The following is a 26,579-nucleotide window of genomic DNA, read 5'->3' as shown; positions in this document are numbered from 1 at the left end:
CAGTCAAGCTATCACCTTGATGAAGCTTGTATATTTTCTTAGGGGATTGTCTTCTTCTTGATAATTAAAACATTATTGTAATTCTTTCATTAATAGCAAATACAAGCTCCTGGAGTCAAGATTAGAATCCACATTGAAAAAGTCACTTGAAATAAAAGAAGAAAAAATTGCTGCTTTGGAAGCTCGATTAGAAGAATCAACAAATTTAAATCAACAACTGCGTCAGGAACTTAAAACAGTAAAAAATGAATATTTCTATTACCTTAGTTTTCAGTTGGTGCATAAATGACATAAAATTTCTTTTAATTGTTTCTAACAGTTATAAAGGTGTTAGAAAAAAGCTATTTTTTATATTGTCAAAAGTTTTTTTGAAAGATTTCTGCACAGTGCTGTTTTTGATAAGCAAAATACATGCTGAATCATACTCTTGCTTTCTTAGTGAAAACAGTGTATATATTACCAATTTATCTTCACAGAAATATATGAAAAATGTTGGTTTAAAAACAATTCAGTGCTTTCCATGCAGAAAACATTTTGGTTTTTGACTTGGCAAATCTTAGGTGTTGCTGATAGCAGTAATTAAAGTGCTGTTCAGCTTCATGTTTAGCCCCTTTCTGAACAGCTGCCACTTGAGACTGCAGCATGTGGTTTTGCTAATTTTTGCTAGCATTTATTTATCTATAAAAGTGTGTGTGTGTGTGTGTGTGTGTGTGTGTGTATCTGTATGCCCTCTCCTAAAGTATCAGGGTGGTGTACCAGCAATCTAAAAACATAAAAAATTAAAAACAGTACAAAACAATGATTAAAATGATTGAAATAATAAACCCTAATGATTAGAATCATTAAAATTTAAAACAAGTGCCTAGGCCTGTTGGTGCAAAAGTCTCCAAAGAGAGGCCACAAAGTCCAAAATGAGGATTCCTGCTGAATCTCTGCTGGAAGAATGTTCCGCAGTATGGAACTTCTGGTTGGGGCCCATCAGGCCTTTGTAGCATGGGGGACAACAACCAGTACTCCTCAAGATGACCTCAGTGTGAGTGAACTGCAGTATAAGGGCTCAAGTGGTCCTTGTGTAATGTGAAGTGGAGTAGAGGCTAGTGGGCCAGTTAGTTGAGCTGAATGAAACTACACCTGAGACACTGAATGAAACTACACCTGAGACACTGAAAAGCTGTGAAAGTAGCAGTCCCTCAGAAAGATGCTCTCCTTGTCATTAGTCTACCTCAAAAGGCCAGACTAAGCAACAGACATGAGAGTAACAATTGGGTTGCCACCAAATCCCTGTAAAGTCTGGGGTGGGGTGTAATCTAAGCTGCGCTGGGGCAGGAAAGAAGGCGTGTTGAACCCCTCCACAAACCATACTTTCCCTCTGAAACTGCCTCTCTTATTGCTTTTTCCCCTATGGGGATCAAAGACAGGTTGGAACCTTTGGTGAATGAAAAACAGCTGTGGCAAGGCCATTTTTTCTAATTAAATAATAATAATAAAGTTGCCTTGGCATGCTTAGGACTTAGTAGGATTTAGTATTTTACATTTGAACTTGAATTCATTGATCTTTAGGTGAAAAAGAATTATGAGGCCCTCAAGCAAAGACAAGAGGAAGAGAAAATGGTACAGAATTGTTCGTCAAAAACTGATGAAGAAAGTTTGTCTGTCAATAAATGGGAACGAGAGAGCCAAGAAACTACTAGAGAACTTTTAAAGGTTAAAGATAGATTGATTGAAGTTGAGAGAAATGTAAGTAATAATTTGGATTATTTTAATAATTTTACCCTAATTGTCAGCCTGTGTAGTATATAGTAAGCCACATTTTGTTGCCACGGATATAACAAAAGAATAGGCTAGTAATTAGGGTACTCTGATCTAATACTATGCTTCAAAGAACATACCGTTTATTGGAAATAAATGTAGTTGATTTCAGCATAACTTATTATGCCTCTCTGCCTGTCTTATTTCTCTCTTGCATGCATACATAGGTACACCACATTGAGTAAACCCACTTTTATCAGAAAGCAAACCCATGCTTTGTGTGATTTCTTCTGACTGCAATAATGTCTCCATACTTTGGATTGTTTGGCGTAAAATAGAAGTCTGAATTTAATCAATATTTTGTTCATTTAAATGGTGCATGTATGTAATACATTTTGTTCCTTTTTAAAGAACGCAACTCTGCAGGCAGAGAAGCAAGCCCTGAAAACACAACTAAAGCAGCTTGAGACGCAGAACAATAATGTGCAAGCTCAGATTGTGGCACTTCAGAGACAGACTGTTTCCTTACAGGAGCAAAATACAACGCTACAAACTCAGAATGCCAAGCTTCAGGTTCTGTTTTCACAAATTTGTATTTATCTCCCAACCGCAATATAGAATTTACAAGTGAAAGCCTTGCTGTTATTCACATGGCAGCAGCAGCTATTCTTGAAACACTCATGGAAAACCTATATTTTGAACATAAGTGGTTTGACTGGTGGGCAGTGCCCCATCTGTAGTAACTCCCTAGCTCCCTGGGCTAGATCTGCCTCCAAGAACCAAGAAGTTCCTTTGGATAGCTCCCATTACTATTGTTTTGTACTTCATTTTTTCACTTCTTTGATGATCACATGCCAGTATCATTTTGAGTCCCTATATATCCCTTTTGTGGTGGTATGGCTTAAGTACTACAAGATGGGGGGGGGGGTTCTTGTTCTACAACCCTATGAATCCATCTCTTCATGTTAGAGAGATGTCTCTTATTTCCAAACCCTAATTAGAACTTGGTATCTAGAGTCAGACGTTTTGAGTTTCCTGCTTATGTTACATTTAGGTACCTTAACAAAAAACCATTTAGTTCCTCTTGCATTCTAGAACAGGTGTGATTTTTTTTAGGAGGAGAATCTATAGGAAAGGATCAGAAGAATCTCTGTGAGGCTAGATGTAGAATTTGTAATCTGTTTGACAAAGAAAACAGGTCAGTACAGGCGTCCCCCCAGTTAGGTGGGCGTTATACCCCTGCACACATAAGTGAAATCACATGAAGTGGGGAGCACCCTGTAAACACCTCTCTGCTTTCTCTTCAATCCATACCAAAAATACTGTATCCACAACTGGAATTGAAGCTATGGGGTTGGCAGGAGGCTGGCAAACACATGCAATAGTGGCAGCTGGTGCTGTGCTACCCCACATATCCGCTGTTAGGCGGGGAGACTGAGCAGCGGAAACAAAGCCCTGCTGCACCCCTAAGTATTTTCTATCTCACCATTTCCTGGTATGAGTCTATTTAATTGTTTCCCAGCACCATACGTATATGCAGTTGCGCTTCAGTAGAATGTGCCTAAGTGGGGGGACTCCTGTATTTACCTAAACAAGCCTAATTTAAGTATTTCTTTGCTGATCCTCATGTCTGGAGGTGATTTAGGAAGCATAGGACAGGAGACATATCTGGGTGTTGTCCACTTTGACTGGCAGTGGCAGCTCTCCAGGGTCTATGTCAGAGGTTTTCTGTATCACCTGTTACCTAATCCTTTTAAGTGGATATGCATACAGATGCAAACTGCGGAGCTATGCACTGGAAGTGCATTGAATGCACGAAGCCCCAGTTTGATCTCCAGCATTTCTTCGAAGAGATTGGGGAAATTACTCTGAGATACAGGGTTTAAAACCTGTTAACCTAGGACCTCAATTGGCTAATTCTGTACAAGGCTAATTTTGAATGAGTACACCACAAAGTACTTTGTTATTGATTGTCCAATGTCACTTTGGCAATTGTAGGTAGAAAATTCTGCTATTAATTCGCAAAGTACATCTCTCATGAATCAGAATGCACAATTGCTGATTCAGCAGTCTACCTTGGAAAATGAAAATGAGTCCATAATCAAGGAACGTGAGGATCTCAGATCGCTATATGATTCACTCATCAAAGATCATGAGAAACTGGAACAGCTTCATGAACGGCAAGCTACTGAATATGAAACTCTAATTTCCAAACATGGAAACCTTAAGTCAGCACACAAGAATCTTGAGGTGGAACATAAGGACTTAGAAGACAGGTGATTTCGATATATCAGTCATAACCAATTTGCAGCTGAATCTGAAAATCCAGATATTTTATAATTATTGAATTATTTAAAATGTTAGATCTTAAATCCTTATAATCACAGCCGTGTTGAAAGTGGAAGCTGTATTCATAATAACCTTTTGTAATTAATACTTGAGAATAGAATTAGTAATATTATATAATCCATTTGACAGATACAATCAGTTGCTGAAACAAAAAGTGCAATTAGAAGAACTGGAAAAAGTTCTCAAAGCAGAACAAGAGAAGATGCTACAGCAAAACAAAAAGCATGAAAAAGTAGCAGCGGAATACAAAAAGCTTTGTGAGGAAAATGACAGGTAAGAAAACAAAGCTAATGAATAATTATCTGAATTAAAGTGTATTATTAAATGTGCCAACTATATTTTGCATTTACCCTGATCTTAACACAATGCATGAAAGTTAGAAACCCTTAATACGTTAGAATAAGAAAAATACAATCTACAGTATGCTCATAGAAATTGGTTATAAGATACTGCTACAAACATTATGACAATGTAAATCTCTCTTTAGTTAAATGTGAGCATATGATATAGCTGTGCAGACACTTGTTTAATTGTTAATTTTGTGAAAACCTACTTTAATTTTGTTTTCTGTCCATTTTTAATTACAGATTGAATCATACATATACGCAGCTTTTGAAAGAAAATGAAATTCTCCAAATGGATCATAAGAATTTGAAAACAGTACTGAACAGTTCTAAACTGGAACAAACAAGGCTGGAAGCTGAATTTTCCAAACTCAAAGAGCAATACCAACAGCTGGATATTACGTATACAAAACTGAATAATCAGTGTGAGGTAATGAGTTTGCATTTCTTCAGTAATGTTTTATTATAGCCCTGTTTATTCATGACAAAAGAGGCTTTTTTAGATTTCTGCAGTAATGTGTTTATCTTTATGAGTTTTCTGTAAGGGTTGTAATAGTTGAATTTAGTAATATATCTTAATAGTTTTGAAGCTGTCTTTGTATCATGTTAGGAACAAACTTAGGTCAGTCGTTCTGCTTATTCTGGAATTGTTCTAGTGATTTTATTAAGGAATTAGTGGCGGTGTTCTGAAAAGTTGCTTTAAGACTGCATGTATCCTCTTATATCAATCAACCTAGTCTCTTTGCACTCATTGAGATGAAAGCAAAAAGTTTGATTCTTACTCCATAATTCCAAATATTGAATTCATGGTTTTCTTTCTGTCTGTTTCATACATAAAGAGAGAATAACATTTTTGCATTTAAACAAAAGCTGAAGGTTCAAGGAAGAGGTATGAGATATCCTGAAGAGAGCCAGACTTATTCTGCTCCCTTTCTTATTGGCTTGAACAGTGGATACATTGGTTAGAAGCTAAAAGGATGCTCGGACCCTAACAGAAGCTGCAGATTGCTCTCCTCAATTGGAAGAAAGGCAATTTACAATTATTTACAAAAACCAGATAATAAAATCATAGAATTGTAGAGTTGGAAGGGACCATGAGGGTCATCTACTCCAGCCTCCTGTAATGCAGGAATCTTTTATCTATAGCAGAGCTTGAACCCATGACCCCAAGATTTAAGAGTTTCATGCTCTGGTGACTGAACTATTGCTGTCTCTACTATTTGACTTGTCTTCTTGACTTCATTTTCTTTTGTACTTTATAAACAGAAAGTTGGGCAGACTGCATACACTAAAATATTGTGTTTTGTACATTTCAACAGTTGCTTAGCCAGCTAAAAGGAAATTTGGAAGAAGAAAACAGACACCTGTTGGATCAAATACAGACATTAATGCTGCAAAACAGAACATTATTAGAGCAGAATATGGAAAGCAAAGATCTGTTCCACGTTGAACAAAGGCAGTATATGTGGGTATCAAAAACGGTGAATCAGTTGCACCCAGCATAACTGCAGTTCTATGTTCGAATAGAAATAAATCATGGAAATGTTAATCAGTGCATTCCATTAACAACAGATGAAAATGTTCATTCGTAGTTGGATTTTAATCAGTATTGTTCCTTGTGAAATAAAGTTTACTGTGGAATGATGTTGAATTATTGTTCCTTAAACTGCTAGAATCAGAAGAGCAGTGAGATTTCTTATGGGAAGTTATAAGCCACCTGTTTCCTCCTTATGTTGGCAGGGTTTTTTTAAGGAGCAATCCTTCAAGATATTTGTGCTGCAGCATGCATTTGCTGAAGGTATAAAAGGGATGGAGGAATGCCCCTGTGAGGAAGGATTGTAGGATTTGGGACTGTTCGAGAAAATGCGAGAAAAATAGACATTTATAAAATCATGCATGGCATGGGGATAGTGGATAGAGAAAAGTTTTCCTAGTCTCTGGCCCTTATAGTACCATCTTCCAGATTGTGCTAGGCCTAATGTGGGGTGGAGCGTTTCCATCCTTGGCTTGTAAGTCTTTCCTAGGCACCTGAGATCACATTTCCCTGTGCTTTATAGCAAGCAAGACAACTGGGAAAGCATCTCAGAGCACCAGACCTAAAACTGAAATCTAGGTGACTTAATCCCTGCCTTCCTCCTGCTTTCCTAACCTGTTATTCAACCAAACCAGAAGGAACCTTCACGGCAAACGTCCAGTGTCCCCGTCTAAAATAAGGGGAGTGTGACCTTCTGTAATGGAGAGAAGACAGTGGTGTAGCTCAGTGTTAGAATACATACAGAAGGTACCAGGTTCATTTCCTAGTTTTTCCAGGTAGGGCTAGGAGAATCTCCTCTGGATATCCTGGAGAGCTGCTGTCAGTCCCGTGCTTCACGGACGTAATGGTCTGATGTTGTATAAGGCAGCTTCCTGTGTTCCTGTGAGTGACATGAAACATCCTGTCATGTGCCCAGCACTTTATTCTAACACCTTCTCTCATTCTACATAGTGCCCATATTTTCCCAAAAATAAAATATTGTGACTTGAGTTCTGGCAAAATGTTAATGTAAACTGCCCTGATGCAATGCAAACTGCATATAAACACACATGTCCTAAAAAGTCCCTGAGGCACATTGATACAAAGGAAAAACATCTTTTAGAAACATACATGCCGTCTAACATGTGAATTACCTTTTCTTCACAGTGACAAGCTAAATGAATTGAGAAGACAAAAAGAGAAATTGGAAGAAAAGATTATGGATCAGTATAAATTTTATGAACCATCTCCTCCGAGGAGGTAATGTATGACCACATATTTCTCTCCCTCTTTCTTTGCCAGAAATGTGCCAGTGTTTGTTACTTAAAGAGAGATACTTAATTGTTTTGAAATATTTGCAAGAATTTGTTCTAAATATAGCATTCCTCTTCATTTCTCCAAAAGGAGAGGTAATTGGATTACTCTGAAAATGAGGAAACTAATAAAATCAAAGAAGGATATTAACCGAGAACGCCTCAAGTCTCTAACTCTGACACCAACCCGCTCAGAATCTAGTGAAGGATTTCTTCAGCTGCCACATCAGGACAGTCAAGATAGTTCCTCGGTGGGCTCAAATTCCCTGGAAGATGGTCAGACCCTGGGGGCTAAGAAAAGCAGCAGTGAGTAAATTGCTTAATTTTTGTAAGGGGTAGTGTGTCATGCAGTACTTCCTGATGCGGTGAAAAGGTTCAAAATACCCATGGAGGAAGTTTGCTTAAAAGTATTTTGTTCATGTTCCTGTAGGCTCAAGAATGGAGAATCAAGCTTTATAGCAGAGGAATGCTCTTTAAAGTTTTTTAGGGGTGCAATATTTACTGACAGTGAAAAATTGGGTCTGAGCTTGACCGTAGAGGTGAAATTGGCACCCCTTCTTTACCCATAACCATTGCTCTTTTCTGTACTGTTTCTTTTCATCCACTTATTACATTTCTACTCTTGGCGTGTGAAGAGTTCCCTGTAACATGCTTCCTTATCAGCATCTTCATACTGCTGATGAATTGATTGTTTGTTTCTGCATGTTTATGGGCATACTGCATGGAAGGGGGACTGTGCTGTATCAATCTGCCTTGCAAAGCTTCAGTGTCATGCATAGCTCTGGTCAGCAGGTTCATGAGAGTACCTGCATCCATTATATATATACTCTTGAAGCAAGAGGTCCAGCTCTGTAATAGCTCTTCTCCCACTCCTTTTAACCCATAGCTTTTCATCACATTCTGCTATCAATTCACTGGTATGCCAGGCTGTGCTGACACAGGGTGTGACACTTTATCGTTAACAGCATTTCATTGTACCAACGTTGCTTTGGAATAGAATTTTGAACCTTAAGTAATCATATTCTTGTTTTTGAGTGCCATATCAAAGCAAATATTTACAGTAGAATTCAACATGGAATTTAGCATAGCATCAAGTGAGATATTTATGTCCGTTTGTACTAGAAGCACTGCATGCCCCCTAAACCTATTCTGGGGGATCTTGAAAATAAGATCTGTTAGAACAATAAGACCGAGTGGCAGACACGGTGTTTTTTAAATGAATGTCTTTGATGTTTTTACATGGTATCAAAATGTGTGTAAACATTCCTCCGTTTGATCAGGCTGGAAAAGAATCAAACCCCAAATGATGCGTGCTTTGATTATATAGATTTCTGTACAAACATTAGAAATTACGTTCTGCTTCATAGTATGTTTAAATCTTTAGTTGAGTAATTGTTTTTGCAGTTTTGATTAATTACTGATCTACTAATGATTGAAGATTACAATAGCTGTGCGACCTAAAAGAGGAGAGAAACTAATTTTGTGGAAGAGAAGACTTTGACCAGCCTTTGTACTAGCCTAGCGTTTTACATCTTAATTTAGGTCCCATATTAGTTGAGTAGTTGCCTGTCATGATATCTGGTCCACAATTGCTGTCCTCCTAACTACAAAGATTTTTACTTTCACAATCTAGAAGATTGTTTGCTCTTAGTGATCTAGAGTAATCAGCATGTGTTCTTCAATTGCTGCACAGATAATTTCCATTCTGATGGGATACTTTTAAACATTGCAGCAAATGTCAGGTATATTTGGAGGAGAAAGTGTGGCGATTCCCCCCCACACACACCATTAGCATTATCAGGTAGGAAGGCTAGTTAGGTCTGAAGAATTGCTAAGTATTGAAGAATTGCTAAATAGTCTTTAAAAGTATTCCTTAAATTATTCCTTTCAAAAGGTTTGTGATCGGCAGGGAATCTTTTTTCTGTCATGAGATAAATCCCCTTGGGAAATCCACTGGGAGCTGCATTTCTTTTTCCCAGATCATCTTCAGTTAATCAATTTATTCCTCCAAATTTGTATCCTGATGCTCAGTAAATGTGCAGTCGTTACGAAAAAATTTCATTGCTCAACCTCCCTCTTGCACTGGGATCAGTTATGTTCCAGAGACAAAGTAGAATTTCTATTTAAGACCATGGACCCACATGAATTTGGATGCTATTATATAACTGACTTGTGGGTTGCAGTTTATGTGTGTGTTCAGTATATTTTCACTGGTAATTATTAGGTAGCTACTGAACTAGAAAATATGTCCAAAATTATTTGTATTTTACTTTATGATGTGTTACTTGTATCTGATCAGCACATAACTTACTTGCATTTCCTCACGCAGAGAAACCTATCTGATCATTTGTATTTGTGGACCATTTCTTCAGCATCAGTTTCCGTAGAATTTTGTTATGAATAAGAAATATATTATTTGCATATTTTGTGAAAATGTAGCTAATACATTTACATCCAGTGGTTTGGGTGCCAGCGACATATTTGCTGCAAGATCATGCCTTTAACTTGAGTTAGACCCTTTTCTCTTTATAAGATATTGTGAAAGCACTCCTGCCAAGGGGAATCAGAGCTGTCCTCTCATGATGGCTATCAGCAGTAGCTAATCTATGTGTGGGAGTTACTTCCGTGATGAAGGGACAGGGAAGAGAACAACCTGGATATCAAAACTGAAGGAGTATTCAATAGATATGAATTTATTTTGACTTGCCCAATATATTTTTTTCTATGTGCTTTTTGCAGTCCTTCTCTTCCCACAATTCTCTTGCAACTTTTTTCAGACAACTCAGATAACCTTTTTTAATCAAAATATGTATACAAATTTTAAATTCTTCTATTCCACCTCCACAGGGCGCACCATTTCAGTATGTTGCAGCAAAACCAACAGAGTGTTGTGGCACCTTTTAAAGACTCAGAGATTCATGCCACAATAAATATTTTATTGTTTATGGTGCCACAAGTCTCTGTTTCCATTTCATTACTTTTTAGACAAAATGAAAAGGTGAGGTTTTTATCCAAAATTGTGGAGAAAGATTTGAATGTGACAAAAGTTAACCTTCCATAGTAACACACTTTGATTTGATATTTTACTCTTGTAAATGATACTTTGCTACACATTTCAGGGGAAGCATGGAATATCCATCACATGTTTGTTTCCCTTTATACTGCTGATCCCTGCTGGGCTGATACTTAACTCCTCAGCCAGCCAGTTGCTTCTGGGACATCTTTGAATGCTTCTATTATCACCCCTCCTAGCCAGTTATCAAGAGTGGGATAGGTTTGGCTGAAGAGGAACCACCTCAGAGGCGTTTGCAGGGGGTGGGATTGGCATTCACTGGAAGGCTTAACCATATGCACATAGATTATCATATTATACAATGCATTCATGCAATCTCTGCAAAGAAGGGTTTTGGAATACATGTTTGTTGAAAACATGTATTTCCACCCGTAGTTGCTACACAAGGTGTCAACTGGTTTAGCAGAGAAGAAAGCCTGTGGCATGCCTTCTAGGACACTGCACTAAGCATGCTGTGGCAATGCTCCTTCACATGTGCACAGCACACAGATGAGGAAACAGGTCATGTGTAAGTGAAAATCTGTGTCTTCTCATTCAGCTTGTTTTAGTGCAAGTAAACACCATTGATCACAGTGGAACTTATTCATGAATGAACATACATAGATAATACTGGATGACTCCTTGACTGAGATGAACGGCTTGTATGTACACTCATGGCTTACATCTTTTGCACTGGATTAGTAATAATGCCACATTGAAATGCAAATGTTTGCTTTATTACAAGGTCTTCTTGTATAGGGTTTCAACACTGCCACAAGCAAACATGTGAAAGCTTTCTGTAACATGCAATTTAAAATTCTCACTGCAGTTATTACATGTTTGATTTTTAATGTTCCCGCACTGTCACTGTTCTGTTTGTTTCTTTGTTCTGTCATTTTTCTGTTTGGTTCCTTCCCCCACTTCACACCCCAGTAGCAGTATGGTATGTCATTTAACCAATAATTCTTATTTAAAGTGGTAATCAGTCAGAATATTACAGTATTCTGCACTCCATTCCAATAATTTCTTGATCCTATGTTCAGATGGTGTGTAAAAGGAGGTAAAGGTTAGATACTGCTGTTTTTGGAAGTTAAATCAACTAAGATGAGTTCACATTAATACAATTTAAAACAAGTCATTAATGTGAAAAATACAATGACTGCTTGGTAGCAAGAAATGAAGGTAGTGCCTATTGAAAGATACTTTGATAAACCAAGTGAACTTTTTTTTTCAGTATACCTTTCCATCTCAGGAAACCTGCTTGCTGGTTTTTGACTCCTTGCCCATAATTTTTGTGCCTGGGTTTGGGTTTGGCTTCTTTTTATATCTTTTTTTTGCTTGGTTTTTAAGACATCCAATAGTTGTGAACTGTGAAAGTTCCTTATATTCCTCAGGCATGGTTTCCAGTATTTCCTTGGATAGTTCCACAGTGAAGGCTTCATATCCATTGCCATTCAGCAACATGAGATTAATAGCTTTTAGTAAATAAAGTGCACCTAGCGGAAACTCAAGCATTCATTTCTGTCCTTAGTTTCAACATTTAACTTCCATCTGTTCTTCTCCCCTTTTTCTTTCATCTTCCCGTTTCCGTTTTTCCTTATGCTATGACATAAAAGTGGTTGCACTGAAAAGACTGCCCTTTTTGAGGAACAGACCGAAGGAAAAAGACAAAATGAAGGCCTTCTACCGTCGCTCCATGTGTAAGACTTTATGACAGTTCAGCTTCTTTTTAAATGGCTACACTGGCTTCTATTACTACTTTCACTAACCTTTCCGTGGACTGCGCTGTTTTTCCTATTTTGCAAAGTGCAAGTCCTGCTATAATACAAGGAGCTGAAGCAATGTTTCTAAACACCTTGGCACTCAATATACATAACTCTTGGGGTGTATAAAAATGTATATGTAATCATATGCTTACATCTATCTACACACACAATGAACACACATTTATAGGTTCACATTCTGGGAATTATATGAACATATATGTGTTATATGTGTGTACATATAAAGATATAGTGCACTCAATGCATTTGCACATTTTGAATTCCACTCCTAGTAATCAGTTTTATAAACACCTCAGTACAAATCTAGAAAATTATTTGCTTAAAAACAAAAAATAAATGGTGACCTGTTATTCCTTAGAAATGTTTTACCATTCTAAGTTGAAGGAGTGGGGTGGGGAAGTCAGGTATTCTTTGTCATTTCTTCAGTGAAATGCTCTTTAAAAAGTTGGGAGAGGACACATTTATTTTAAATACTTTCCTCTATTGTCATGCAATAAATATTATTCCTGCAAAAACCTGCACTGAAGGACCCCTTATCATTGCCAACACTGACTTTGTATTAGCACTTCTGCTCATCTTTCCCTGTTCATTCCATTTTTCATTGCGAAACATATCAGAGCTTCTAACATATATTTATTTATTGTATAGCACTCCAGCACAAGCATGGCGGTTGTAGCTAATAAAAAGCAATAAAATCATCTGTACAAGGAGGCTTTGGCTTTTTAACACTTTTCATTCATTCAGCCAATTGCATGTTTTAACATGTAGAAACTTGTGGACTGTAGCTTTCAGTATGCCTTGATGCTTAGGTAAATGAAGCATTTTACAGTACAAAATAAAACTTTTCAAAAACATTGAACCATGCTGATTCATTTGCTTTCATTTGCATCCCAGCCATGAATGACCTGGTGCAGTCCATGGTCCTAGCAGGAGGACAATGGACAGGTAGTTCTGAGCATCTGGAGGGTCCTGATGATATATCTACGGGTAAAAGGAGAAAAGAATTGGGATCTATGGCCTTCTCTACTACATCCATCAACTTTGCAACTGTCAACTCTGCTGCAGGCTTGAGATCCAAGCAGTTGCTTAATAATAAAGGTATAGGTAGAACCTTTTCACGGTGTGGTGTGGTTGTGTTGGTAACCGTAGCGTTATTGGAAACTGTTTGTGCTCCATATTTCACATTCTTTTCCAGCAAATAACTGGAATATTTGATTTGCAGACTTGTGGAATATTAGGATGGGGAAACTAGCTGTATTTGTAAACTTTTGTGGGGATCAATGAGGCATAAAATTTTCTTGTTTTAGAGATGATAAATTCAAAGGTCTGTTTTTGCAACAAAATTGTGCTTGTTTCCCCTTTAGATGCTACATCTTTTGAAGATGTAAGTCCACAAGGAATTAGTGATGATTCTAGTACAGGATCAAGAATTCATGGTAAGATTTGTGCTTTAAAGGAGTAGCAGACCTATTACGGAAATGCTAGTAAAGTTTATCCAGAAATAGAAAATGACCTGCGTTGCAAGTGTGCATGTTTGTATTCTTTCCTTACATCTCATCTCATCTGATTGTATGGGAACTTTTCCATTTCTTTCACTCTGATTTCACTCTTAAACAGAACAAACCTATTCAGTATGAACTGCACCTGAACAGGACCCAAATTTCTCTCCTCTCCATCAGTCCTGAGTATTCTAGAGTTCAATTGTGAGAACTTTCAGCTTGTGAAGTCTTCTTTTCAAAATTCATCTTATTAATAAATGTATTTTTCCTCTATCAAATTTTGGCATAGTTGTAAAATACTTCCGTTAAATTTGAATCACAGTAGTGCAGTTTCTAAAACCCTTTAACACTGCTTCTGCGCCTGCTTTGGTTAGGAGTAAAGAACATTCCTGAGCAGATGTTCTTTCTCTTCCTGTCGGTGACATTTCTGTAACGTGCAGAGTTCCATGTCAAAATCTTTTGTAAGTGCCTTAACCGCAACCTGATTTCTGCATGTTGGTGCCATTTCTCTTTAAAACCTTGGTTATTCCCATCAATAAACCTGATACAATTCAAAACATGTATTTTGTTTCTCTGTTCCTTCTTTCGCTAACCTGCTCGCTTTTCTAGTGTACTTTCTTAAAGTGCTGTCTTGGGCTGCCTGGGGACACCGCCTTTTCCCACCTGCCAGAATCCACACTTTGAGACATGTTCAGCTTGTGCAATATCAGTAGTGCATGATTTCCTGCCTCAGAGCATTCTGTGATCAGAATGTAGTAGGCGCAGTGTCATCTGCTATGGTATGTGCTTCATGCGATCTACTGGTTTTTTTCCATTTAGCTTCCAGACCAGCCAGCCTTGATAGTGGCAGAACATCCACTAGCAATAGCAATAATAATGCCTCACTCCATGAAGTCAAAGGTATGCTTCCAGGCAAATTGACACATCTGCTTCATTCCTCACATTTCCAGGGCAGGGAGGGAGAGAATTCAGGGCATGTTTTCCTTTCCTTTCATCATTTCATTCCTTTTTAGATGAAGCTCTGGAATAAGGTGGGTCACATGTCTGATTTAGGAAGAGTAAATTAATGCAGGACATTGCAGATATTCATCCATCCATATAGTGTAGTAGTGTATTCGGATACATTACAATGCCTTGCAGCTCACATAAAACAAAAAAGGAATAATGCTTTCAAATTCTTCTTTAACCTGCAAACGAATGTCATATTAGACAGAAAACCAACATTTCTAATATAACAGCAAATTACATTCTGGGCAGAAGACACATAGGCCATTTTTACTAACCATGTTGTAGTAAACTCATTGCCAGGCAAATGTCTTGGAATAAGACCTCTAGAATCAGATGTGAATCGGCATTATTCTTTGGCTTTCTTGAGATGAAAGTGCCACTGCCTACAAATGAAGAATAAATACATGGATAAAATAAAAAAATTCTGAAGAAGTGTGCATGCACACGAAAGCTCATACCAAAAACTAACTTAGTTGGTCTTTAAGGTGCTACTGGAAGGAATTTTTTTATTTTGACTATGGCAGACCAACACGGCTACCTATCTGTAACTAAATACCGTATTTTTCGCCCTATAAGACGCACTTTTTCCCCTCCAAAAATGAAGGGGAAATGTGGGTGCGTCTTATGGGGCGAATGCAGGCTTTCGCTGAAGCCTGGAGAGCGAGAGCGGTAGGTGCGCACCGACCCCTCTCGCTCTCCAGGCTTCGCGGACCTCTCCTCAAGCAGCGGGAACGTTCCCACTGCTTGGGGAGAGTTGCCGGCATCCCGAAGCCTGCGCGCGCTGATCCCAGCACGTGCAGGCTTCGCGGATCTCTCCCCAAGCAGCGGGAACGTTCCCACTGCTTGGGGAGAGTTGCAGGCATCCCGAAGCCTGCGCGCGCTGATCCCAGCACGCGCAGGCTTCGCGGATCTCTCCCCAAGCAGCGGGAACGTTCCCACTGCTTGGGGAGAGTTGCAGGCATCCCGAAGCCTGCGCGCGCTGATCCCAGCACGCGCAGGCTTCGCGGATCTGTCCCCAAGCAGCGGGAACGTTCCCGCTGCTTGGGGAGAGTTGCAGGCATCCCGAAGCCTGCGCGCGCTGATCCCAGCGCGCGCAGGCTTCGCGGATCTCTCCCCAAGCAGCGGGAACGTTCCCGCTGCTTGGGGAGAGTTGCAGGCATCCCGAAGCCTGCGCGCGCTGATCCCAGCACGCGCAGGCTTCGCGGATCTCTCCCCAAGCAGCGGGAACGTTCCCACTGCTTGGGGAGAGTTGCAGGCATCCCGAAGCCTGCGCGCGCTGATCCCAGCACGCGCAGGCTTCGCGGATCTCTCCCCAAGCAGCGGGAACGTTCCCACTGCTTGGGGAGAGTTGCAGGCATCCCGAAGCCTGCCCGCGCTGATCCCAGCACGCGCAGGCTTCGCGGATCTCTCCCCAAGCAGCGGGAACGTTCCCACTGCTTGGGGAGAGTTGCAGGCATCCCGAAGCCTGCGCGCGCTGATCCCAGCACGCGCAGGCTTCGCGGATCTCTCCCCAAGCAGCGGGAACGTTCCCACTGCTTGGGGAGAGTTGCAGGCATCCCGAAGCCTGCCCGCGCTGATCCCAGCACGTGCAGGCTTCGCGGATCTCTCCCCAAGCAGCGGGAACGTTCCCACTGCTTGGGGAGAGTTGCAGGCATCCCGAAGCCTGCCCGCGCTGATCCCAGCACGTGCAGGCTTCGCGGATCTCTCCTCAAGCAGCGGGAACCACCGCTGGGCTCCCACGGCTTGCAGAGAGCTGCCTGTTTGGGGGCTGGGGTCGGGGGAAGCTCGGGCTGCCCCAGCCCCGCGCCTGGGGGGGAAATAATTTTTTCCCTTTATTTCCCCCCAAAAAAACTAGGTGCGTCTTATGGGCCGGAGCGTCTTATGGGGCGCAAAATACGGTACATGGATAGTTCTAGAGAGGAATTCATGCTGTTGTGTTGCAAATGAGTAGAACCAAAGGGACAAGTGATAAATGAAGAATAAATACATGGATAAAATAAAAAAATTCTGAAGAAGTGTGCATGCACACGAAAGCTCATACCAAAAACTAACTTAGTTGGTCTTTAAGGTGCTACTGGAAGGAATTTTTTTATTTTGACTATGGCAGACCAACACGGCTACCTATCTGTAACTAAATACCGTATTTTTCGCCCTATAAGACGCACTTTTTCCCCTCCAAAAATGAAGGGGAAATGTGGGTGCGTCTTATGGGGCGAATGCAGGCTTTCGCTGAAGCCTGGAGAGCGAGAGCGGTAGGTGCGCACCGACCCCTCTCGCTCTCCAGGCTTCGCGGACCTCTCCTCAAGCAGCGGGAACGTTCCCACTGCTTGGGGAGAGTTGCCGGCATCCCGAAGCCTGCGCGCGCTGATCCCAGCACGTGCAGGCTTCGCGGATCTCTCCCCAAGCAGCGGGAACGTTCCCACTGCTTGGGGAGAGTTGCAGGCATCCCGAAGCCTGCGCGCGCTGATCCCAGCACGCGCAGGCTTCGCGGATCTCTCCCCAAGCAGCGGGAACGTTCCCACTGCTTGGGGAGAGTTGCAGGCATCCCGAAGCCTGCGCGCGCTGATCCCAGCACGCGCAGGCTTCGCGGATCTCTCCCCAAGCAGCGGGAACGTTCCCACTGCTTGGGGAGAGTTGCAGGCATCCCGAAGCCTGCGCGCGCTGATCCCAGCACGCGCAGGCTTCGCGGATCTCTCCCCAAGCAGCGGGAACGTTCCCGCTGCTTGGGGAGAGTTGCAGGCATCCCGAAGCCTGCGCGCGCTGATCCCAGCGCGCGCAGGCTTCGCGGATCTCTCCCCAAGCAGCGGGAACGTTCCCGCTGCTTGGGGAGAGTTGCAGGCATCCCGAAGCCTGCGCGCGCTGATCCCAGCACGCGCAGGCTTCGCGGATCTCTCCCCAAGCAGCGGGAACGTTCCCACTGCTTGGGGAGAGTTGCAGGCATCCCGAAGCCTGCGCGCGCTGATCCCAGCACGCGCAGGCTTCGCGGATCTCTCCCCAAGCAGCGGGAACGTTCCCACTGCTTGGGGAGAGTTGCAGGCATCCCGAAGCCTGCCCGCGCTGATCCCAGCACGCGCAGGCTTCGCGGATCTCTCCCCAAGCAGCGGGAACGTTCCCACTGCTTGGGGAGAGTTGCAGGCATCCCGAAGCCTGCGCGCGCTGATCCCAGCACGCGCAGGCTTCGCGGATCTCTCCCCAAGCAGCGGGAACGTTCCCACTGCTTGGGGAGAGTTGCAGGCATCCCGAAGCCTGCCCGCGCTGATCCCAGCACGTGCAGGCTTCGCGGATCTCTCCCCAAGCAGCGGGAACGTTCCCACTGCTTGGGGAGAGTTGCAGGCATCCCGAAGCCTGCAAGCGCTGATCCCAGCACGTGCAGGCTTCGCGGATCTCTCCTCAAGCAGCGGGAACCACCGCTGGGCTCCCACGGCTTGCAGAGAGCTGCCTGTTTGGGGGCTGGGGTCGGGGGAAGCTCGGGCTGCCCCAGCCCCGCGCCTGGGGGGGAAATAATTTTTTCCCTTTATTTCCCCCCAAAAAAACTAGGTGCGTCTTATGGGCCGGAGCGTCTTATGGGGCGCAAAATACGGTACATGGATAGTTCTAGAGAGGAATTCATGCTGTTGTGTTGCAAATGAGTAGAACCAAAGGGACAAGTGATACACTCAGCTTTTTCTGGTCCTCTGCTTTGAGACACACCTGACAGGATGGTCTGTTTCCTCTTCTGTTGTAAAACATGTGTATGCAAGGCAAAACTGGAAGATTTCTAGCAGTCACTGCCTTATAAGGAATTACTTAAAACTTCATTTAATTCATTTCACTGTATTTCTAGATAGTATCTGCTCAATGGAAAATATGGATAGGTCTTCTAAAATGTTTGTGATTTTCCAGTATAAACAATTCCTTGCGGTAATGCATGATGTTGTTCAGTAGCATTGATAGTGTATGCTGCTTGTTTTTCTTCAAAATAATAATAATTCAAAATAACACAAAGGGCAGCTTTCAGTTGGTTGATTTGTATCTGTTTAAGGAAACAACGTGAACTGGCATTTCTTCAACCTTTATTCTGTGCAAAATGGGATGTTTCTGCTCATGACAAACTGATACAGGCATTTGACGGAATGCATTTTTAAGAAACCTTTCTCGAAGGGTATTTCTTGATCAGTCTGAAAATAAATTATTTGCATTCCCTCTTTTATATTTTTACCTTTTGCCATATGTCATAAATAGTAGCAGATGTCAACTTTGTAGCTGAACTGGGTCATATTTAATGTCTGGGATCTCATTTTGTTGAGAACATTCAAAGTTATTAGGTAGTGGAGGTGTTTAATTGGAAAGATGCCATGTCACATTGAAGAACCTTAATAAGTAAGGCAAGGGAACTAACCTTTATTTCTCGTATGGCTTCCCCATAGGTTTTTTAGTACCTTATGACAAATGTCTCTTCAAAGGAAAAACATCCAATAATGCATTGTTAATGTTTAAATACAATGTAGCGTGCATAATAAAGATGACAATACTGTTTATCCCTAAAGCAGGCACAGTTACTAACCAAAGCAGGCCACAAAGCCACAGCAGTGGAGAATTTAGCCTGCTTCATGAGCATGACGCATGGTCCAGCAGCAGCAGCAGTCCCATCCAGTATTTGAAAAGCCATGCCAGGTCTAGCCCCATGCTCCATCCTAAAATGTCAGAAACAATGGATAGACAAGGAACGCACAGAATTAAAACGGACTCCCCTGGAAGTGAAGTGGTTACTCTGCAGCAGTTCTTGGAAGAAAGTAATAAAGGGACTTCGGGTGAGGTACGTTGAAAAGCTACTTAATTTCACTTGGCAAAACATAAAGCTGCAAAACTTAGCGCACTTTTTAGGTTGCACAAGAAAATCTGGTGGTGACTTTACATTTGTAAAGGCCAGAATTCAGAATTAAGTTGGTTAGGAAAATTAATTGACACCTAGGGTAGGAATTTAAGTAACGTTATGAGACAGGGAAAGAAAAAAATGAACCTATTCTGAGAAAAGAGCAAATCTCCTGTAGAGCAAAGTCTTTCAGGAGTGAATGAGCTAACTTATAAATATATATATTTTTTTAGACAGAGTGTGGGTGCTCGTTCTCTGAACACAAAACTATAAAGTGTGAGTCAATATTGTTGTTTAGTCGTGTCTGACTCTTTGTGACCCCAATAGTGAGTCAATACAAAATTGTTGTCAGGTCTGCTGCAGTATGTGATCCAAAGAGCAACGGGATGGGTATTTGCAAGCTCTAAAGAATTTTTCCAACACCCTTGTCAGGTTACATTTATCTTCAGACAGTACCATAGCCAAAACAACTCAAAAGTTACACTTTTAATCTCGACTTTAATCTGCATTGCTTGTGAAATGCTTTGGACTGTGTCTTAACCGCATACTTTGCACTGAGGAGATAAAGACTTAATTGAAGAGCTATCTGACTATAGCATTTTCACCCACCCACCCCAAAATCTCCAGTGTGTATTTCCCATCATGATTGAACTGTGTCTTCCAGCACATTATATTTCTCTGTCAAGGAAACAAGTGGCTGTATGCTGATGCCAAGTTCTAAAGCATTAAAATAACATTGGAATAAATAACCTTGGAATAAAATAATGTACTTAATTTAAATAATAATGTGATTTTGGTGTTTATTTTTTAAATTGGATAATTTAATTCTTGTCTGTCTGGTCTCACATAAAATAGCTTTTTCAAAGATAGATAATATGGGTATACAACTAATTTATTGTCTTTTCCACTGTTTTGAAACAGACGCACTCATTTTCTCAGCTATTTATTAATAACAGTATAAACTTTTGGCCTGGCGACTGCTCAAATGCCACAATCCGTCTGAAATAAGGTGCATTTGTCTTTAGGTGATTGGTTCTTAAATGAGCCTTAAAAAGGAAAGGCGGTCTTGTTCTTTTCTTATATCTTGGATCTTTTCCAAGGACTCCCAACTGGGAGTTCCAAATCCGGAAGTCCACACAATGATTTCAGGCTTAGGCACTCCTGTACATGATGTTCAGATTGCTAAGGAAGTTTTTTAATCAGTCAGTGAGAAAGTTATGGGATAGATCTGAAAGTGAAATGATCGTCATCGGTTGAGCCTTTTGATGTTGGAGGAGAAGTGCTATTTGCGTAAATGTTAAAATAAATGGAAATATTCACAGAAATCAAAATGTCAAGGTAGGAATGTTTATTTTCAGTAAGTTTATGCATTTAAAATTGAAAAAAGAGATTGTGGCTTTTCCATTATTGAGTAAACTTAGTCTAGTAGCATATTGATAAAAGTACTAAACCTGGGTGATACCATATGTATCAACAATTTCAGTTATTTTGAACTGCATCATGGTTGTGCATGTTTGTTCTGTCGAAGTATGAAACACTCTCCTGCAGAAACATTAAGAAACAAAGCAGCAGATAACGAATTAACTTATTTGGATATCTACCTTTTGCAGCTCAAGTCCTCAAGCCAAGATAATCTTTTGGATGAAGTGATGAAATTTTTTTCTGAAAATGCTGAATTAGTCGGAAGAGATAAATTAAGAAAACAGTCATCAGGCAGCGGTGGTATTGCCAGATCACAGAGTGTGAAAAACACAATGGAGTTCTCTGATGGAAAGTCAGCTAAACAAGGACACCTTACAAGGCCCAGCTCACGTAGAATGGAAGATGCCAACTTTGCAAACTCTTCAAAAACACTTACAGCAGGCACTAAAGGAAGGGCCAGGTCTGTTAAAGAAAGTGTACAATCACAACGACAATCAAAAGATTGTAATCCTTATGCGACTTTACCTCGTGCAAGCAGTGTGATTTCGACTGCAGAAGGAACTACTCGGAGGACAAGCATCCATGATTTTTTGTCTAAGGACACTAGGCAGCCAGTATCAATTGATCCAACTCCACCTACAGGTGACAGAAGCGTCCCATCAGCTTCTAGTGAGTACAATCCCCAACAACACTCCTCTGTTTTTCATTATCCCCCTTTTCCTTCAGTTACCTCGTCAGAAAATGACTTGGGTAGGATAGCCACGCTAGATAATTCTACATGTAAATCAGAAATGCCTAGGAGTTCAAGAACAGGCAAGACAAATTTTATTACTAAAACATTTTCTTGTAGTAATGTGTACAATGAGAAAATGGGCACATCAACAAGCATTATAGGTAAGTTGTCTGCAGTCCGTTTGTCCAGGCCATTTTTGGCACTCAACACCGAATTAGTCAGCAATGTTAGTGGACTGCCCCAAATGCCTGTATCAAAGACAACTGATAAGACATTTGATTCATCTGTGAAATCTCCACAGAATGATCACAAAATACCTTCTGAGAATCAGAAATCATCTGATGGCAGAAATGTAGAGATGAATCAGAATAGTGGTGAATCTACACCACTTACCCATTCAAATGCTAGTGATAGTAAAATACCATCACCCGTTTCTGAAGATACTCAGACTGTTTGGTATGAATATGGTTGTGTATGATAAACATATATAATATTAAGTAAATCTCTGCTACACATTGTGGATGTTCTTGTTAATGTTAATAGATTTAGACTATATTTAAATTTACTAGCCATGATAGTAACTAGGTGTACATAGTTTTTCTCGAAATGGAGATGGAGAATTCACCTTACCCCCCTTAGCATGTGAATGAATGTACAATTGTAACCATGCCAAAGCTTGCATGAAACATTAACTGCACTGTATAATTTCTGCATGCCTTTTAAAAGCCTTAATAATAAAAGCTAACTGTATTTTATTTTCTATTTGTTATAAATATTTTATTTTCTATACATTACTGGATGCATGCTAACCAGTTGCATGGTGCTGTGCCAGGAACAGCACAAAAAAACAGGTAACTTTCAGCAACAGTACATTCAGTTTTTCTTCCTTTCAGAGTCCACATTATCATGTAGATTATATATTTTGGACTCAATTCAACTAAAGCTGGTTGTGACTGATGTAAAATTAATGGAACCAACTCGGTTGTAACTGACTCAAGTCTCATTGCCTAGTGGCTTACAGATCAGTTATATTCATGTTTACTTGGAAGTAAGCCCCACTTTTGACTTACTTCCTAGTAGGTGTGTTTGGAATTACATCTTAGCTTTGACAAGCTTTAGCTGGATTGGGGCCTTTTTGTATCAGTGTCCTTTTCCTGTTTTGCTGGTGAAAAAATGCAGGAGGCCCCTCTGACCTCTAGCTTTTTACTTTGGACGTATACAAATTCTACTTAATAAATGAGCCATTCTCGAAATAGTGACTATAGTTTGCACACTGAATGTGTACCGTTCATGCTGATAAAACATCAAGGTTTGGAAGCCTAAACAGTGGGCATTTTCTGTTTAATGAGACATAACTAAATGTAGTTTCGTTGGAAAAGTTGATCCTCTTCATCTTTCCCTTTTATGTGCTTTTCCCGTCCCATGCTTGATGTATTTACATGGTCATGGTGTTGTCTCGTCGATAGAGCTTTATCTGAATCTTTATTATATAGCTTTTAATGGATTTTTACAGTGTATTAAAATAAAAAATAAACTGGTATTACGGTATTCTTATTTTCGTTCAGGGATGTGATAGTTAATTAGAAAATGATGCACAAAATGTTTTTTTTAATTGGCTTGATGGTCCAAAATGCTGCTTTAGACATGTCCAAGGTCTTGGGTTGCCAACTTTCTTTGAGAAAGTAGAATTCCATGCCATAGAAAAAGTTGGATTTAAAGAACCCTGATTTTATTTTATTTTTCCTTCTTTTTTGCCCTTCCCCAAGATGTTTCATTTTCTAAAATAGTAAGCAATACAGCCTGTGGGTGAGGGAGCTTCTGGGCTCTCCAAGTAGGGTGGGGAACAACTCCCATGTGAAATCCTGGAGAGCTGCTGCTAATCAATACAGGCAACAATGAGCTAGATGGATCTTGCTTTGTGCAAGACAGCTTCCTATATTGATTAACTATTCAAGAAATACAAGCTTAAATACATTTTGGACTACAGAACTACTTGAGAGTCTTGTGACCAGAAAATGGTGCATCTAAACCAATTTTCATAGTTGCAATAAACCCTAATGGAACATGAGCTTGTTTGAAAGCCAAGAGTTATTGTGGGTTAAATTCCAAAATCGTTCAGTGAATAAGAATCCACAGGTCCTTCAGGTAAAAGCATAGGCTACTTTCAGCATGCTTTAAGCTTGGGCACAACTATTTGGAATTTCTTCTTCTTTGAACAGCAGGAACCCCCCCCCCCCCATGCCACATCACACAATCCATCTCTGAGAGTTCCCTCACCTTCAGTAGTGGTTTGCCATGTGGTGTGGTGGACCGTTGTTCATGAAAATAAGCACGAAGCCCCTTTGCACGCAAAAAACTTAGTTTTATGGTTCTTTGGAGCTTCAATATCCATCTGTTTGTTTTTAGGAAAGTAGAAGTTATTATAATAAGTGAGATGTGTTTAAAACTTGCATTAGGAAAAATAAGTTTCTGGGAAAATGAAAAATGCCTTTCCTAATTTTGATTGGCATCCTGTTTAGAGACTGAAGATTGCTACTGTACTCCCAGGAGCAGCAAAATCAGAATGCTACAGGAAGAACTCACTTAGTTCTCAGCTATCTGGCCACCCCCAGGGACCAAAAGACTTGCGCTTTTTTTGTCCCCATCTTAAAAAGACAAGAGGAGCGAATAACTAAATTACACCTTTAAACTGTATTGTATTTTATGCAAGCTGCTTTAATTCCATTTTGTCTTAGTTATTTACATTTGTGATACATGAAGAATTCAGTGATGTTTGAGGAAGAGTCAGGGAAAAAAGTCCTTCACAGATATAACTTTTCTAAAAAATCTTGTCGCAACTGACAAAATGTCCTGTAAATGCTGGCTGATAACTTCTTGCTGCTTCTTTTGTGCTCTCTGTGCAGTCCCACATATAGGGTCTGTGCCAGTAAGTGCAAATTCACTACCAGTTAGGGCTAGCCGATAAATGGTTTGGTCAGAAACCAGCCCATTGCCCTGACGGTGTAGAATTCAAGGGGCTTGGCCCCTCTCTGCTCAGTACCTTCCTGGCTGCTCCAGCGCTGGTATTTATGAGAATTTGTTTTGCTTTTCCCCCCTGAGGAAAGTATGAACTAAAGCTGCCTTCTGTTTTTTCTTTAATTCTATATTCAGCTCTTTTCTTCAGTGCTGTTCTTTCTGTCTTCAATTTTGCATTTGATGTGGTTTTGTTTATATAATAATAATAATAATAATAATAATAATAATAATAATAATAATTATTATTATTATTATTATTATTTATTATTTATACCCCGCCCATCTGGCTGGGCTTCCCCAGCCACTCTGGGCGGCTTCCAAAAGAATATTAAATTACTATAATACATCAAACATTAAAAGCTTCCCGAAACAGGGCTGCCTTCAGATGTCTTCTAAAAGCCTGGTAGTTGTTGTTCTCTTTGACATCTGGTGGGAGGGCGTTCCACAGGGCGGGCGCCACTACCGAGAAGGCCCTCTGCCTGGTTCCCTGTAACTTGGCTTCTCGCAGTGAGGGGACCGCCAGAAGGCCCTCGGTGCTGGACCTCAGTGTCCGGGTAGAACGATGGGGGTGGAGACGCTCCTTCAGATATGCCTCTATGGGTGCTTTCACTGCTTCGAAGCAGATGCTTATAGTGCAGAGGGCAACTTTCTGATTTTTTGGGGTAGCAGTAGGTCATCCCCAACCCTTTAGTGTTGGGCAAAACCTCTGCCTTGGCAAGGTTCCCTTGGTAGTACTCCACCAGGCAGGTGTGTCAAAATCACTCGTCCCAGCTCTGAGTAACATTGTGAGGACAGGCTATTTTGGCAACACAACCTGATGTCTTAAGTCCCAAAACCCACACAGACAATACGACACTGTTCTGTCCATAGTGTTACTGATGGTCAAGTCTGATCTTGCAGGCCAGGAAGCAGAGACTGGCATTGTGCTTTCTCACCTAACTTAACTGTGACATCATTCTCCTTTTATAAGTGGACCTACTTTGTTTGATGGGACTTACTTCCTAGTAGGTGTGTTTGGAATTGAATGAGTGACAAAGGAATTATATAGTTGATTCTGTACACGGGCCTTTCAGTACACTTTTTTTAAAAAATTGCATGAATTGACCCTAAGTCAGAGAATTAAATACAGGTCCAGCATCCCAAGAGAAGCATGAGACGCTTGATTAATTGTTCTGTGAATTGGGACAGTTGTTTTGCTTGCAAGGAAAGGCTTGCTTGCTTGAAGACTTACTTTTCTAAGCAAATAGCTAATTTCAGATAATTTGATTTTGCATGTTCCATTTTATTGCATGCAAGGATAATTTGCTGCTTTGCAGACTTTATTGGTAGGATGCATAAATCAAATGCACATGTTTTGCTGCACAGTTCCATAAATGTTCTTGTTATTGCAGTCTATTAGACAGAATACAGTTGTAGAGCCTCCAGTTGTGTTCCTACCTTCCCTTTTTGTTCCTCTCCATTTTTGTGAACTTTTGGTCAGTAGTACCTAACAGTATATGTTGCAACATCAGGTGATTTCCTCTCCTGCTGAACAAGTAACACAAAATGCTTTTCTTCTGCAGATGTGGAAGCTAAACCAGAAAACAGAAATTCAAAAAGCAGGTCTAGGGAGCAACAAAGCTCCTAATTCTATTACCCCCACTACATGAGATGTGGGCCAAGTGGTGAGTTTTCTGCCCAACATGTAAATGAGATTGCTTTCATTTACAGAGGAGTAAAAAACTAACATTTATAAATGAAAACAAGTGCAATTTGCATTAACAGTTGTCAGTACCGCTTGCATTAAATGGCTCTTGCTTACTGTATTCAAGCTAAGCCAGCATGTGACACTTACTTATCTACCCAGGCAAGGAGTGTCCAGTCTTCTAAATCCACCTTGCTTTTCTCATATATGTCTCCAATAATAAATCACAGTGTATAATAGCAAATCACTATCCAAAAAATGA

General features: G+C 40.6%; 1 protein-coding gene across 4 annotated transcripts in view; it reads left to right on the top strand.

Moving 5' to 3' along the window:
• Nucleotides 1-26,579, top strand: part of CCDC88A (coiled-coil domain containing 88A) — an 83,098-nt gene that overhangs the window by 51,786 nt on the left and 4,733 nt on the right. The window contains exons 17-32 of one of the 4 annotated variants that reach the window (XM_081188329.1): nucleotides 97-238; nucleotides 1,561-1,737; nucleotides 2,161-2,322; nucleotides 3,748-4,025; nucleotides 4,228-4,371; nucleotides 4,686-4,872; nucleotides 5,762-5,907; nucleotides 7,123-7,215; nucleotides 7,360-7,574; nucleotides 11,937-12,020; nucleotides 12,999-13,202; nucleotides 13,469-13,540; nucleotides 14,423-14,503; nucleotides 19,138-19,406; nucleotides 21,074-21,554; nucleotides 26,196-26,297. In XM_081188329.1, coding sequence (XP_081044455.1) covers nucleotides 97-238; nucleotides 1,561-1,737; nucleotides 2,161-2,322; nucleotides 3,748-4,025; nucleotides 4,228-4,371; nucleotides 4,686-4,872; nucleotides 5,762-5,907; nucleotides 7,123-7,215; nucleotides 7,360-7,574; nucleotides 11,937-12,020; nucleotides 12,999-13,202; nucleotides 13,469-13,540; nucleotides 14,423-14,503; nucleotides 19,138-19,406; nucleotides 21,074-21,554; nucleotides 26,196-26,260 — 2,800 coding nt within the window. In that variant the 3' untranslated portion in view covers nucleotides 26,261-26,297. Of the gene's footprint in view, nucleotides 1-96; nucleotides 239-1,560; nucleotides 1,738-2,160; nucleotides 2,323-3,747; nucleotides 4,026-4,227; nucleotides 4,372-4,685; nucleotides 4,873-5,761; nucleotides 5,908-7,122; nucleotides 7,216-7,359; nucleotides 7,575-11,936; nucleotides 12,021-12,998; nucleotides 13,203-13,468; nucleotides 13,541-13,721; nucleotides 14,163-14,422; nucleotides 14,504-19,137; nucleotides 19,407-21,073; nucleotides 22,374-26,195; nucleotides 26,298-26,579 lie in introns of those variants that run through there. The other 3 variants (XM_081188327.1, XM_081188328.1, XM_081188330.1) reach the window with 3 other exon arrangements.

Source organism: Podarcis bocagei, assembly GCF_964188305.1.
Source record: "Podarcis bocagei genome assembly, chromosome: 3".
Classification (NCBI taxonomy): domain Eukaryota; kingdom Metazoa; phylum Chordata; class Lepidosauria; order Squamata; family Lacertidae; genus Podarcis; species Podarcis bocagei.
Note: the sequence above shows the minus strand (reverse complement) of the source record. Positions and strands in the feature narration are given on the sequence as shown.